Here is a 15137-nt window from a genome sequence, read left to right as displayed (position 1 = left end):
CGGAGTCCGGACATTCCGGATCGGGGTGTGTCATAACATCTCTAATGAATTTATAACAAAGTGAGATAAGTATGTGATCGTTAAAAGTGACTCTCACATAATGTATGTACATGTGTGTACGTCCAATAATTTATTTATTTATTTTAATTAGGTTGTCTTGGATCGGTAACATGACTCATTTTAAACCTGACTTTCATGAATATATATGCAAAATGTATGAGAATTAGATACATTAAATGAAAAACATATTGAAAACCCAAAATAAAATATAAAAAATGAAGAAAAGGAAACGAGAATTCGTCCCATAAAGAAAAGAAAAGAAAATTGGATAAGGTGGAGAGTTGAGGAAGGTGAGTGATGGGTGGCCAGTCCTGTCAATTTTGATTTGGGGAAGGAAGGAGATACAAGCAGGCAATGCTGTTTTTACTCACCCACTCGTCATCTTGACGCACGCTTTAAGATATATCTTTACAAAAATTTATTTAATTTGAAGACCGTTTAGTAATTCATATGAATTAAATTAATTGATTATTAATCGTTAAAATATTACTATTTACAATAACAATTAATCTGTTCGACGCATATAGATAACTATTTGATTATGACATTTGAATATAAACTATAACCATGTGGCCAGTGAAAAGGAGTATTTCCCTCCAAATGGGAAGGAGGCAAATATCAGCTTATGATGATTAGCAGGAGAAATGACCGCATATAGTTTTTGGAAGCGCAAGACAAAAAAAAGTGATGAGTAAATAGATATTAGTAGCAAAATGGAAGTGACAAAAAATCAAAATGAGAACATAAAATATTGGAAGTTTTAACGAAACACTTTCGATACTGTTTATTTTTAACGAAAAATCGCATTTGTACATTTTTCTAGTACTATTCATTACACATTTATTTGTTATTTTTCAATAAAATTAATTTTTTTTTTAACTTTTCGTTAGTTTATTTTTAAATATTTGAAAGAAAGAAGATTGAAAGGGGACAGATGAGAGATTTTCTCTAATTGAGCTCTTAATAAAAGTATTTTTTTTTTAAATTTATAACTGTCCCATTTGTAACTTTGGGTGGGTCCGGGGTGGGGTGTGGTGGGTTAGAGTTTGTATTTTTTGAGAGTTTAGGGTTCAGATTTCAACAAAAGAAAAAAAAATACAACAGATTTTAATTTTAAATCTTGTAAAGACGGAGTTTGAAACCAATTAATTCATACCCAGGTCGTGAAAGGAAAGCGGCTCAAGGTCGTGTGCTTCTGCGTGCACTTAATTATATTGGCGCTGCTGCTGCCACTCGCCCCGCCGTTGTCATTTTATTTGAGCAATCTATTCTGCTCTGGTCTTGTCTGCTCCGGGGAATGAATGAATGAAATTGGAGTTGGAAGCAGAGGGATACTCGCTGAGTCGCTGTCGCTTGTAACAGTAACTACTAAATTCTTCATCCAACTTTAATTATCTTTTAAGAATACTCTAATTACTAATTAATTACTACTCTCTGCTGTACGGTACCTTTGTCTTTCGTCTTTCTGTCCCTCTGTCGCGTACATTTTCAATTTCAACTTTGACAAGAAATGTAATTTTAGATTTTGTGACAACTTTGAGAGTGTGAAGAAGAAGCAGCAACAGCGACAAAAGAGAGAAACCTCAACGTAATGTACCTCTGTATTCTACTCTTCATATTTCCTATCGCTCTCTTCTCCCGATCTATTCTCTTTTATCCCTTAACTTGTTCTGTATTTGAATTTTCAATTTTGAAATGTGAAGGCACTGAACGTTACGGAACGGAACGCAGTGAATTCTTCGAGATCCGGAATGGAACCACAATCATCACCGTCCTCATCGTATTCAGCAGCACCTTGACATTTGAGATTTGAGATTTGATTTCAGTGTGTGGACCACGGCAGACTGGTTTGGTCAGTGCTGCTGCTATATTTACCTAGGGCGGCTAGGGTTTCTCTTTTCTTCTTCTTCTTCTTCCCCCATGACTACTAAACGCGCTTACAAGCTACGTATCCTCCTCTTGGTTTATTTATTTCGCTATGTGCTCTACAGTTTCCCTCCTTCATTTGTAGATTGCACGCACACACAATCTATGATTTTGCTTTTTATACTTGAACACACTGTTGTGTGTGTGTATGTATGGGTATCAGATTCAGAATAATATCTCCCATAGTTCTAGCCTTAACCTGTGGTGTGGCTCAGAGGAATTTGTAGCACATTCTGCAGCTGTGAATTGCCTCAAGATTGGCAGAAAATCTTCGAGAGTTCTTGTCACCGGCGGAGAAGATCACAAGGTCAATCTCTGGGCCATTGGGAAACCCAATGCCTTACTGGTAACCTTCGCTCCCTCTCTCCTTTTGAGGTTAATATTTGATGCTGCTGCAAGTTTTCCAGCGACATTGTATAGTTATCAACTTGGAACAAATTTGTTATTTCATTAATTCTTATCTTCTCAACGTGCCTTCATGCCCAGAGTTTGTCTGGACACACCAGTGGAATTGATTCAGTAAGCTTTGATTCTTCAGAGGTCTTAGTAGCTGCAGGAGCTGCAAGTGGGACAATTAAGCTTTGGGATTTAGAGGAGGCAAAGAGTATGCCGTTTGTTCTCTTTTTTTTTTTTTGCAATATTTTAATTTAAATTCCTCCAAACAAGAGAACACCCCCAACCGAAATTGTACTGGAGCTTTTTTAGATATCTATTTTATGGTGTCAAATTGTCTTTATATCCTTTATTGGTTTTGCTATGTGATTTTTTGTGTAGTTGTTCGCACACTTACCGGTCACAGATCCAATTGTATATCTGTGGACTTTCATCCTTTTGGGGAGTTCTTTGCATCTGGCTCCTTAGACACAAATCTCAAAATATGGGATATCAGGAAGAAGGGGTGTATTCACACATACAAAGGCCATACACGAGGGGTCAATGCTATCAGATTTACCCCGGATGGCCGCTGGGTTGTTTCTTGTGGAGAGGACAACACTGTGAAGGTTAGTATTTCTTTCCTCTTGCAAAATAATTAATTCTATTTTCTTTGGCCATTATTTTGGATGTTGATACATGTAATCTTTAGACAAATTATGCAATTTGCCATTTTCTTCAGACAACATATAAACTAAAGTCTATTATTTCACAGTTGTGGGACCTGACTGCTGGAAAGATGCTGCATGATTTCAAGTGTCATGAGGGCCAAGTTCAGTGCATAGACTTTCATCCCCATGAGTTTCTGCTAGCAACAGGTTAGTGATCTTCTTTTGTACTCATCAGTCATGCGTTGAGTTGGTGTTATTAGCTGTATATTATAGTATGGGTGTCAATATCCTCGGTGTATTCTGATAGTCCTGCGAGGTATCGGATTATTGTTTATATATTGAAGTGCCATTTTGTCATCCTACAGCTCAACATAGGCCATTGCTTCATTATAGGCTGCTTCTTTCTTGCTATGTATAGTAGTTTTACCTGCTGTTTTCATTTCTTATTGAAATCGGTTTACCTATTATCTGGTTCTTAACTGGATCAGTTTGATCATTGGATACCCTGGTGTTTGTTGCTTTGTGTTGTTTAATGGGGCAACAAAATCTATAAATATAAGTTGGAATATGAATATCTTTCCGAGACATCTTTATGTGACTTAAGATGGAATATCTGGATATATCTAGGTTTGAATCTCATTGATGACAATCAGAAGCCATATGGATATAAGAAGATATCTGGAATCACTCTGGCCATGACATCATGCCAAACATGATTGGAATCACTACAATAGAGAAATTAGAAAGATTCTTTTACTAACTCTGACAGTAAAAGCTTACAAAGTAGTCCCCATAGGCTAATTGGGTGGGACATGAGTCCGGAAAGATACACATTAATATACTTACAAATTGTAGCAACTATTTTGCGAGACCTAAACACATTACTTTTTTAACTGAGAGATACTCAACCATAGAATACAAGCTGGATGGATTAAATGGAAGAGTGCATCGGGTGTGTTATGGGATCAAACTTAGGGGAAAAATTTATAGGATGGCAATAAGGCCAACAATGCTTATGGCACGGAATGTAGGGCGGTCAAGCATCACCATGTGCAAAAAATGAGTGTAGTGGAGATGAGAATGCTTCGTAGATATGTGGGCACACGAGAAAGGACATGATCCAGAACGAGGATATCCAAGGTAAAGTAGGAGTGGCCATAATTGAAGATAAGATGAGAGAAAATCGGTTCAGGTGGTTTGGACGTGTGAACCGAAGACCTACCAATGTACCCTAAACCCTAAACCAATGTATTAAAGGCGTGGGCTAGGCGTTTGAGGGATAGCCCGGCCTAGGCGTGATATATATACATATATTATATTATATATATATAATAGAGGATGTAAAGTACAATGAGCACACATATAATAATGCACGCAGACAGCACACACCTTCATTATTTAAAAAAAATAAAAATAAGAAAAAAAGGCAGGGAGACGATAGTGCAAGGAAGAGGTATGAGGCAGTTAAAACCCTGTCCAAAATTTGGGTTTGGGAGTTTGGAAAAAAAAAAAAAAAAAACCCCTGAGGCATGCCTAGGCGGCTCCGGCGGAATAGTGCAAGGAAGAGGTATGAGGCAGTTAAAACCCTACCCAAAATTTGGGTTTGGGAGTTTGGAAAAAAAAAAAAAAAAAACCCCTGAGGCGTGCCTAGGCGGCTCCGGCGAAGCCTTTCGCCCACTCCAGCAAAATAGAGGCGTTAGCCTTAGTGCCCAGCCTCAAAGGTGCCCTAGGCGTGCCCCGAGGCTAGTTTTTTAAAACATTGAGACCTACAGATGCTCAAGTTAGAAAATGTGATTATGAGATAAAGGCTCAAGGCAAAAGGGATAAAGGAAGACCTAGGAAGACTTGGAAAGAGACTTTAAGAAAAAACATGGAGTAGTTGGAGCTAACGGAAGATTTGGCGCAAAACCGAGCATAGTGGCGTTTTAGGATTCATACAGCCGACCCCACTTTTAGTGGGATAAGGCTTTGTTGTTAGTATTTTTGTTAAAGAACATTGTTGAGTTTTTCTATTTTTGACACATTTTTCCTTTCCAAACGTAGATTTGTATGTCTGAAATTTCAATATCAGTGCTGATTTTACTTTATTGATCGCCTTAAACTCTACCCATAGAAAAGTCATGTACATATTCTACCATGTTCTGACCTTGACGTCTTCAAGATTCCCCAAAACACCAATGACTGACAAGTGAATTTTCATGTGTGTATCCTATTTTAATGGGAACTTGCGAGTCGATCTGTCTACAGTAGGTGCTTCATTTCTTAGAGTGGCTCTTTTGCTGCTGTCAATGTCGGTTATGAAAGTAAAAATAATAGTGTCATTTCAAAGTTGTGTGGTTTGTTTCAATTATCAATAAATGTGCATAACATGCTGCTCAAATTATATAAAGTGCTTATTACTTCTGCTTTTATTCCTGCATATAAACTGTAAACTCTGGTAATCTGTAATCATTTACACTGCACATCTGTCCTTGTACAGTATTTCACATATATTGCTTTCTTCTCCCTTCCTCACTTCCTTTCAGGTTCAGCGGATAGGACAGTCAAATTTTGGGACCTCGAAACCTTTGAGCTAATTGGCTCAGCTGGACCTGAGGTACTGTGTACCTCATGAATACTGCTCTTGGCTCTTATTTAGTAAAAATATTGGTCCATATTGCCAAGAAATTAAGATTCTCATGATTTTCTTTCTATAAGGAGATTATCTATCTCATTTCTAGTTTCTAACAGACAACTGGAGTGCGTTCTTTGACTTTTAGCCCGGATGGGAGAGCCCTACTCTGTGGATTGCATGAAAGTTTAAAGGTAAGCTCATATAATCCTTCATAATAATCAGGATTATCAGATATGCATACTTTATAATTTTACTATGTAGGTTTTCTCGTGGGAGCCAATAAGATGCCATGATGTTGTGGAGGTGGGATGGTCTCGATTGTCAGATCTTACTGTTCATGAGGGAAAGCTTCTTGGATGCTCATACAATCAGAGTTGTGTTGGAGTGTGGGTTGTAGACATCTTGGTATTATTCAGTTTATCTTTGTTCTTGGAGTGTTTTCTTGGTTTCTAGCCCTGGTGCTATTAACTATTGATTTCAAACTTATCTGTTGCTTGGTATAGCGCATAGAACCGTATGCAATTGGTAAGGCCAGCAGATTGAGTGGGCACTCAGAATCTAAATCATTGTCTGGTGGGAATCTCTCCGTGCTCAATGAAAATGCTGCTAAATCTAGTTTGGGCCGGTTATCTATTTCTCACAATTCAGATTGTTTAGTGAAGGAAACAAAGTCTCTTGGAAGGTTATCAGTTTCTCAGAATTCAGATCTCGTTAAGGAGCCAAAAATTATTGCATGTAGGCAAACTATTAGCCTTTTTAATTTTTAATTTTTGTGGTGTCACTGAGATTCTTAGAATTTTTTTTTATCACAGATCTTACCTTAGCTTGTTTACATTTCTTTATGTTATTACTTCAGTCTGATGTTGACTTTTTAATGCCTGATGATTATCCTCTGAATGAAGCCACAGGAAGTTTTCCTGTTACTCCTCAAAGGATCAATTTGAATTCCAGTCCAAAAACTATTGCGGCTAGTTCAGTGGCAGTTCCTACTGTAACAACCCTGAAGAGGAGTTCTACTAAGACCCATTCAACAGCTAATATTCCAACATTTAACAAGTCTGATGTCATACCTGTAATTGTCCCAAGAACTAGTATGAGGTCGGAGCTGTCAGCTGAGTCTAGAAAAGAGGTTGGCATTGCTGGAAGGCCACTGGCGTTTTCTTTGCAGTCAAAGGCAACTGATCTCCGGAAGTTGTCCAATAGCAGAGAAGAAGTGGATAAGCCAGCTGTGTCTTCAGTGTCTGAATCCCCTGCTTCTAAGGCTATTGAATTAAGCAGTGCGGCAGATAAGAATGGCTTCTCAACAGTTATAAATTCAACTCGGGAAATACATGCTGAAAAAAACACAAAGGATGATATATGTTTTGGGCCTGGGAAGCATGAAACAAGTTCAATGATGGAGCCGACTGCGAGTTACCAGCATGAAAGTTGTATGTATCTAATCTTGGTAGCACGCTTTCCACTCATATCCAATATATTCAATATATTGTCATTTAGTCTAATTTTGGATCTTGATTCTTGGGGTGGTTGTTTTGAAGTTGTTTATACATCACTGACATGTCTATAAATGAGCCATACTATCGTAAGTCTGATGATTTTCTAGTCTCTGCTACACAAGCCTTCAATGTGTGAACACTGGAGATTATATTGATACTTTAAATATCTTTATGGGCAGAATATTGTAAATATTAAATTTATAATATCAGCTGCTCAAACCTTCGTGTGTGTGAATTGGGAGGTCGCCCTCCCCTCTGCCTGACCCCCTACTTCAATAATTGCTTTGTGATACCAAAATAATGTAATAGCCTTATAGGTTTCTTGCATTATCTTGGAAATAAAACAGTTTTCATAATCAGTTGTAAAGGTTGTACAAGGCTGGTAGCATGAACCAAGCATACAGTAGAACCACAAGCATCTCATTTCCTCAAATGATTGATAATCAATATTCCACATAGGTTTTTATCAGATAGTCACGCAAAGAAAGGAATTGTCACTAGTGTGAAGGCAAGCAGATGGACGGCTGATCATGAAAACCAAAATAAGCAACTAACCCTTTGTGGATGGTATTGCCAACCAAGGGACTGGGAAAATTCCTTACTCTGAAAATGGATTCTCCATATGCGCATTCTTAATGGCTGTTATAAGAACATGTGTATGTTTTGCATATTCATTGTCGTCATTTCCCATGTGTTTTAGTTTGGTTTTTCTGTTGTATAGTATTTTATTCTATATTATCTGTAATGTTTACCTTAATGGCTGATGGCATTGTACATGTGGGTTTGTCCATCTTTTTCATACCTTTGAGACTGAGTGTCATTGTCAAACCTTAAGCTTCTATTTTTTTCACTTTTGTTTCTTTTTTGTTATTAAGATGAGGCTCCAGGGCACAAGGTGAGTGGAGATGCACATTTTGCTGAAGGTCAAAGAGGAGGTATAGTGTTTTTGCTTGTGCGTCATTTATAAGACTAGTCTAGTGAAGTATGACCCAAGCTCTGTATGGTATATCTAGGGAGAATGCGCTCAATTGCTGTAAATTGGGAGAAAAGAGAGAGAAATTCTAACTACGAGGGACCTACTTCCAATGGTACCATGGGAACAGCATCTGCACCAAACATTACCCCTTTAATTGCGGTATGGCCGCATCTTTGTTCTGCCTTTTGGTGCCATCTTTCTTTCTTGATACACATCACATATTGCACTTAAGAAAATGACATGGGAATATTCTGTCATTTTTTAAAGAATGACATTAACCATGAGATAACTTAATTGCAAATTGATTGCCCAATTCTCAATGTACTTTTCTTTCCCCATAATGTCATGATATGAGGACTGACTAGAAACCATGGATAGAGCACTGTAGTAGAGACCATGGAAGTGTATAAGATTGATCATTTTCTCATGATAACTTCTGGATGGTGTTCTGTTTTGGTGGACAAAATTTGTAACCTATACCATCTTCTTTTTGTTTGAAGTTTAAGCAACGAGGTTATCCTACATCTACTGAAAAAGAAACAGTGACTGCTAGTGATGAGGATGCTGTTGCAGATCTCCTGGAAAAACACAATCTATTTGTTGGCTCCATGCAATCTCGTCTTGCCAAATTACAGGTTATATTTATTGGTTTTGAGACTATTTTTAAGTGTTTATGTGGTGCTATTGTTTTCTATATGCATCTTTTCTTTCTTTACATGAATTTTGGGCATTGGTAAGTTGATGGGAGCTCAATGCTTGTTAATTGGGGTTGTCAACAAAGCTTAGATCAACTATCTTTCAATAATTCATTGTATTCCATCTTTCTTCCTTCTATAAAATTTCTTGAGCTTTATTTTTCTGTTTGCATCTTTGTAGCCACAGAAATGCGAGATGTTTTGAATGTTTTGTTAATAGCAGTTATTTCAGTGTGTTTATTTATTTATTTTTTATAATTTTTTATTTATGCTAGTAGTGTTTTGAATGGCAGATAGGTTGGGGATAGATAGGGGCCTAGGGTTTGGGATAGGTTTCAAACTAATGGTTCCTTGTGGGAGGTTATATAAGAACGGCTGAGCTGCAATGAGGAACTACCAATCATTGCTCAGTTACAATAATAATAGTGACAATTTGCTGACAGAATACATTTAACTATCACCTAATAAATTCATGAATGTTATTGGTAGCTCTTTGCAGGTAGTCTATAGATATTGGGAAAGGAATGATGTTAAGGCGGTTCTTGGTGCAATGGAGAAGATGGCTGATCATGCTGTAAGTATAGAACTAAAGTTTTTCTTGAGCCCTCAATTTCTAGATACTATTGAATGTGGAGCAATCATCCCTTTTAGTTATTGTATAGAATTAAAGTTTCTGTATAATGTTTGTGCTTTTAATCCAGGTCATTGCAGATGTAGTTGGCATTATGACAGAAAAATTTGATATTGTCACGCTGGATATATGCACTTGTCTTCTGCCACTCCTCACTGGCCTTCTAGAAAGTAACATGGATAGGTAAGAAGTTTTAGCAGTATCTTCCTTTTTTCTCTTTTTATTTATTTGGGGTCTTTGTCTCGGATTCAGGTAGTGGGCCTTCTAGAATCTTAATGACATCAAACAGCTTCCAGAAACTTTTCTTTTTTATATATTCATTTTGAGTTTTATTTATGATCAGCTGCACATAAGTAATACATTTGTGTTTTGGTTTTCCTCTGTTATATCCGAGTTATGGGATACATTCCCCTTTTAACTTGTTGTCTTTTTCTTTTGTTCTATCGCATAAGGGGGCTCACTATGTCATAGGTGTCCTCTGCTCCCCAGTGTTTTTTAAAGCGCTATGCATACACATAGAAGTATCATCCATTCATTTGTTTAGTTATAATTTTCTGTGGATTTCTGAGCGTGTCGCACTTTTGGGTTTGAAATTGGAAAAGCTGGTGCAAGTTGTCTCTGGGAAACCAGTCTATTGTTTCTTTCAACTAAATATGCTTTGTGCTTTTGAAGTGATTTATTTTCAATCATTTCTTTTAGGAGTGATGCTTCGACACCACATTATTTTTTTCCCCTTAAAATGGAATGGCATGTGGATTTCTGGTGCACTAGGGGCACCATATTCACAGGTTTGGTATGAATGAAATTGTGACATGCCATCTATTGCCCATAAAATCACTAACTAGAACAATTGTTTATGAAATCAAGAAAGAAAAAACGGGGTAGGGTGTTGGTGGCTGTGAAAGAGGGGCCTCTAGTAGCAATTTTCCGGTGAAGGATGGATGTTACCTGGGTGAAGAATATATATGATCCTGGGTCTGGTTGCTTTGTGGTAGAATGACAGACCCCTTGTGGTAGTCAAGCTGAATTTGATAGGCAATAATAACATTCCTGATTAACAAATAAAATCACAGCCATTCTTTACTAGGTTTTGTGCTTGGGATCTTTCATCTGCAATTTTGATACTTATTTGACGGGCCTGATCTTTATTCAGGCATTTAGGCATTTCTTTGGAAATGCTGCTCAAGTTGGTTAGAGTATTTGGTTCTGTGATCTATTCAGCAATATCTGCATCATCATCTGTTGGCGTTGATATTGAAGCCGAGAAAAGGTATGCTTTTTATTGCTCTGATATACATTTTTCTTTACGTTATATCTAGATTTAACCATGATCAGCTTTGAGGTGGCTATCTATTTGAAATGGTTATCCTAGGCTGGAGCGTTGCAACATCTGTTTTATGGAGCTTGAAAAGGTCAAATGCAGTTTGCCTGCTCTTACCAGGTGCCTGTTTTTCTTTAGTTTGCTTCAATACAGGGGTTTTTTTCCCTCATTTAATTAATTATGCTGGAGATGTCAATACTCTTTTGTGCATTCTTTTTTACCCATAGAAGAGGAGGATCAATTGCAAAGTCTGCACAAGAGTTGAATTTAGCTCTTCAGGAAATTTCATGACTGAAAAAGTGTGCATAGTGAAAGTGCAGTTTGGAGGGAGTTTGTGCATTTTGGAGTTGTGAACCCCTCTTCTCTCTTGCAACACCGCCCTGATGGTTCAATGCTCTCTGTGTTCTGTGGCCTGGCAGGCTCGGGCAGTCCCTGGTTGTACATTAATCCTAAGTGGAGAACTGGTACAAGCTAACTCTAAACTATTAACTAAAACGAGAGTCTAATTGACGACATGTCACTCTACGTCCTGTTTGCAGTTTTGGGAACTTTCCATCCATTTCTGCTTAGTGGAGATCGCTCCACTCCGTTTCACTCGTAACCAACATGGCAGCATCCAATCGTATCTTCTATTTTTATGGGTTAATCTGAGCATCAAATTGTATCCTTTGGCCGCATTAACAATTATATATTGGTAAATTATATTTTGCATTCTCCAGTTTGCCTTCAATGGCAATCTCATATTGCGTCTTTTAAACACTGCAATGTCATACACAAATTAATGTCATACATCTATTAGTCAATCCATCAATTTGATCATTAAATAATAATGTGTTAACTGTGCGTCCCAAAATTTTATTGATAATGATGTCAAATTTGTGCCATGTGGACAATAACTAATTAAAATTATATAAAAAGAGACTTCGGATGCGGTTCCTAACTACCAATGTTCTTTGATTGAAACTCGGTGGTTTTTAGTTTTTTAAGTCCCTGACATTAATGTGATAATGTATTTTTATGTAGGTTTTTATATTTTTAAATTAAAAATTAAAAATTATAGTTGTTTATATTAATGAGATTTTAAATAAAACCTATAATTTATGAGATTAGAAATATTAAATATATAAACATGGATACATTCATCAAAACTAACAAAAAAAAATTATTGTATCAAAATATGGGTACATTTTTCAAACAAAAAAAAAATATTAGGTTTAATAACATTATTAAATTTCTTCTATTAAACTTAGCATGGACACATTTTCAAATTAACGAAATAAAATGTACACATATAAGTTAAAAAAAATGGATTAGAAAAAAATTGAATGGATTTTATATAAAAAAAATGGGTACATTTTATATTAAAAAATTGTACATTTTACATATAATAAATTGGTATATTTAAGATGAGTACATTTAAGATTAGAAAAAATTGAAAAATTATAAGAGTGTATATTGAAACTCTTTTTATAAAAGAGTGCTGCATTTAGTTGCAAATATGATCTCTTGTTTTCAAAACGTAAGCGATTGGAAGGTGAAATGCTATGCAGAACAGTGAACCAATAAAGGCAGGCACTTAACTCTTAAGCGAGGTAGTTGAAATGCATACGCAGAAAACACTGAACAATGTATAATTTGGGTGGAGGCTCCTACGGATTAGAAGGCAGTTTCCATTACCATTCCAAGTCCCGAGAGACAACATTACTTTTGTATGAACCGTAATGGCAAAAAAAAAAAAAAAGTAACCGTTTATTAAATTATTTAGTGCGGGGTTCTCATAGCTGGCTTTAGACACTGATAAGCTATAAGCTCGTCAGTTGTCACCACTCCAGATCTGGCCTTTCTCCAGATTGGACTTTGTATAAGTTGCCCGGAGTTTAAGCTAAAAGATTAATGCTCAAACATGGCCTAAGCTTGAACCAAACTGGAGTGTTCTCCATCTTAACAATCATTAGTTCAATCTATCAAGAAAAACTAAGGCAATCGATTGATGAACAACAATAGTCTCTGTGCCTGTGAAATGAAACAAGGAGGCAACACAATCTGTTTCAACTTCTTGTTGCTATTATTTCATTCGCAACAAATTTTTGTCAGAAGCTGCATCAATGCGAATGCAACTTTTATCTAGCAGGAGGTGAGGAGGTTAGGAGCCTAGGAGGTTAGGCAGGCTAACGAACAAGAAAACTCAACTGCATATTGCTCAATGCTCGAGAAATAATAATAGATCAGACTGATCCATGTGAATGTGATTAAATACGTAGCAGTTGCAGTTTCTTTGAAACGAGACAGAACTAACTGCTATTACAGTTATAATTATAAATATAACTATAATTTATTTGATATATAATGTGTGAGGTGAGAGAGAGACTGATACCGAAATTGATTAAAGATATTCGAACTCGTCCTCCTTGAGATGGGCGAAGAACTTAACTGCGCCACGGCCTTGAACGTCGACGACGAACTGCACCTTATAAGGGAGATTGGCTGAAATCCGCTTGCCCTTCCACAGCCCAACGTACTGCTTCAGCTCACCTTCCATGCCAGTAATGTCTACCTCCGGAACTCTGGGCACGTGGTACACCTTCAGAGGCACCTTCACTGTAACCCTAGCTCCGATCTTGGAGGAGGCGGCGGCGGCGGTGGCTTCATCTGATGATGTTGATGGAGATACATCGGCGGCAGCGACCTCGCAAATTACCCTTCTACTTAATTTCCTCCTCCGTGGGCAGTGGGCAGGAGGGGTGGGAGTGAGTTTGTGATGTGAAAATGAAACTGCCCAACAAGAAGGGAAAGAAAATGAGAACGATTTCATCTGTCCCACATCTGCTGCTGCGCTCAGGGATGAAGAGGCGGCGGCTGCCACTGTTGCGATACTCATTGCTCCTGTGTCCGTCTATCTTCCACTTATCTAGTAAATCCCTCTCCGTGAACGCACACCCAGTCTTTCTTTTGCGTTCTTTTTTTCTCAACTCGCTCTCCAAACCCCTGCCCCACACGAAAATCCTTCGAATTTAGCTAAAGTAGGAGATATTTTTCAATGACCTGTACACGGATGGTACACCAATATGATATAACCACAACTATTGAGTAATTGCTAAAAAGCTCTTCATTTAAAGGTCACTTTGCAATTTACCAATAACGCTTCTTTATGCAACTATGCATATCAACCCTTCCTACTATGAGATAATGAGAGACACCACACAGCTCAAATGGGGTTACACAAAAATCAAGAATGGAGGACATGCTTTATTAAAGGTGTTAAGAGACAGCAACCAATATATCTGATGCTGATTGGACCAAGATGAAGATGAGCGATGTTTTATGGTAAAAAATTCTATAATTTCCTTTGCCAATGAAGTTGAGATGTTCAATCATGGGAGTTTGGTAATGGGTACTTCGATCAAAGGGAGTCTAGTCAAGAGAAGTTTGGTCAAGAGGAGCTTGGTCAAGAGATGTTCGATCAGAGAAGGTCAAGTCATGGGTACTTCGATCGAGGGAGCTTGGTCAAGAGAAGTAGGAACTTGGTCAAAGAGAAGTTCGATTAAAGGGAGTTTGGTCATGGATAGTTCGACCAGGGGGAGCCTAGTTATGAGTAATTTGATTAGGAGGTGCTTGGTTATGAGTAGTTCGATCATGGGGAATCTGCCATGAGTAGTTCAATTAGGGGGAGCCTGGTTACAAGTAGTTCAATCAGTGAGAGTTTGATCACGAGTAGTTCAATCAGAGGGAGCCTAGTTATGAGAAATTATATCAATGGGAATTTGATCAAGATGAGCAATCCTATTTTGGTATACCTTTCTAATGGTCTCGAAGGGGAAATTGGTAGGTTTTTCCATCCCATGATGAGTTGTCATAAGTTTATTAGGAATTATAGTCTTAGATGATTTAGTTTTTTTTTTTTTTTTTTATAAATTTCTTCTTCCTCCTTGAATCCATGGGTGAGAAAAACTGCTCTTTGTATGAGAATTTTCCAGAGCTAAGTGGTTAGCTGTCCACCCTTGACGCTTATGCTAGAATGTTATTCATTGAGAATATATTGTGATATATGTTAAAGATAAAAATAAATGAGACAAATTTGTGAATCACTCATTTTAGATAGTTGTTTGGAATTATGGAGTTGAGATAATAGTTCGAAATTATGAAGTTGAGATAATTTGAAAGAATCTTTTGTGTAGTTGAGTTTAACTTTTGTTATGTACCAGGTCTCAAGTTAGCCTAAAGTGCACATGATTTTTATTGGGTATTTTGGAGTTGGGTACAAGGAGTTGAGGAAAGATGACTAACAAAAGAAAAAAATTGGAATGATTGACTTACAAGTATGGAAAATGCATGTCTACTTGTTCTATTATATAGATTAACGGGTTGAGTAATTGAA

The 15137-nt window shown here is 37.2% G+C and overlaps 2 protein-coding genes across 8 annotated transcripts; one reads left to right on the top strand and one right to left on the bottom strand.

Moving 5' to 3' along the window:
* Window positions 1-1176: 1176 nt before the first annotated feature.
* On the top strand, window positions 1177-11503 carry LOC126596417 (katanin p80 WD40 repeat-containing subunit B1 homolog KTN80.4). 7 transcript variants are annotated; one of them, XM_050263002.1, is made up of 21 exons: window positions 1177-1421; window positions 1583-1648; window positions 1764-2008; window positions 2202-2332; window positions 2473-2590; window positions 2761-2987; window positions 3134-3236; window positions 5555-5625; window positions 5760-5834; window positions 5905-6048; window positions 6147-6216; window positions 6301-6378; window positions 6546-7073; window positions 8015-8074; window positions 8153-8274; window positions 8616-8750; window positions 9310-9384; window positions 9512-9624; window positions 10595-10711; window positions 10814-10882; window positions 10990-11503. In XM_050263002.1, exons 3-21 carry the CDS (start codon window positions 1981-1983, stop codon window positions 11051-11053), a joined length of 2328 nt encoding a protein of 775 aa, XP_050118959.1. In that variant the 5' UTR covers window positions 1177-1421; window positions 1583-1648; window positions 1764-1980; the 3' UTR covers window positions 11054-11503. The 7 variants fall into 7 exon arrangements, 5 of the variants coding, with proteins under 5 accessions (XP_050118959.1, XP_050118958.1, XP_050118957.1 ...); XR_007613959.1 differs by having other exon boundaries at window positions 1178-1421; window positions 6147-6378; window positions 10990-11226; window positions 11302-11503; XM_050263001.1 differs by having other exon boundaries at window positions 6147-6378; window positions 10993-11503.
* A 1474-nt stretch (window positions 11504-12977) lies between these two features.
* Window positions 12978-13782, bottom strand: LOC126596418 (ferredoxin-thioredoxin reductase, variable chain). Its single transcript, XM_050263003.1, has one exon. The coding sequence runs from the start codon at window positions 13638-13640 to the stop codon at window positions 13146-13148; it is 495 nt and encodes a 164-aa protein (XP_050118960.1). The 5' UTR covers window positions 13641-13782; the 3' UTR covers window positions 12978-13145.
* Window positions 13783-15137: the final 1355 nt, after the last annotated feature.

This window comes from Malus sylvestris, chromosome 13 (genome assembly GCF_916048215.2).
Source record: "Malus sylvestris chromosome 13, drMalSylv7.2, whole genome shotgun sequence".
NCBI classification, from domain to species: domain Eukaryota; kingdom Viridiplantae; phylum Streptophyta; class Magnoliopsida; order Rosales; family Rosaceae; genus Malus; species Malus sylvestris.
The sequence above is the reverse complement of the archived record's forward strand: the minus strand, read 5'-3'. Positions and strand labels throughout refer to the sequence as shown.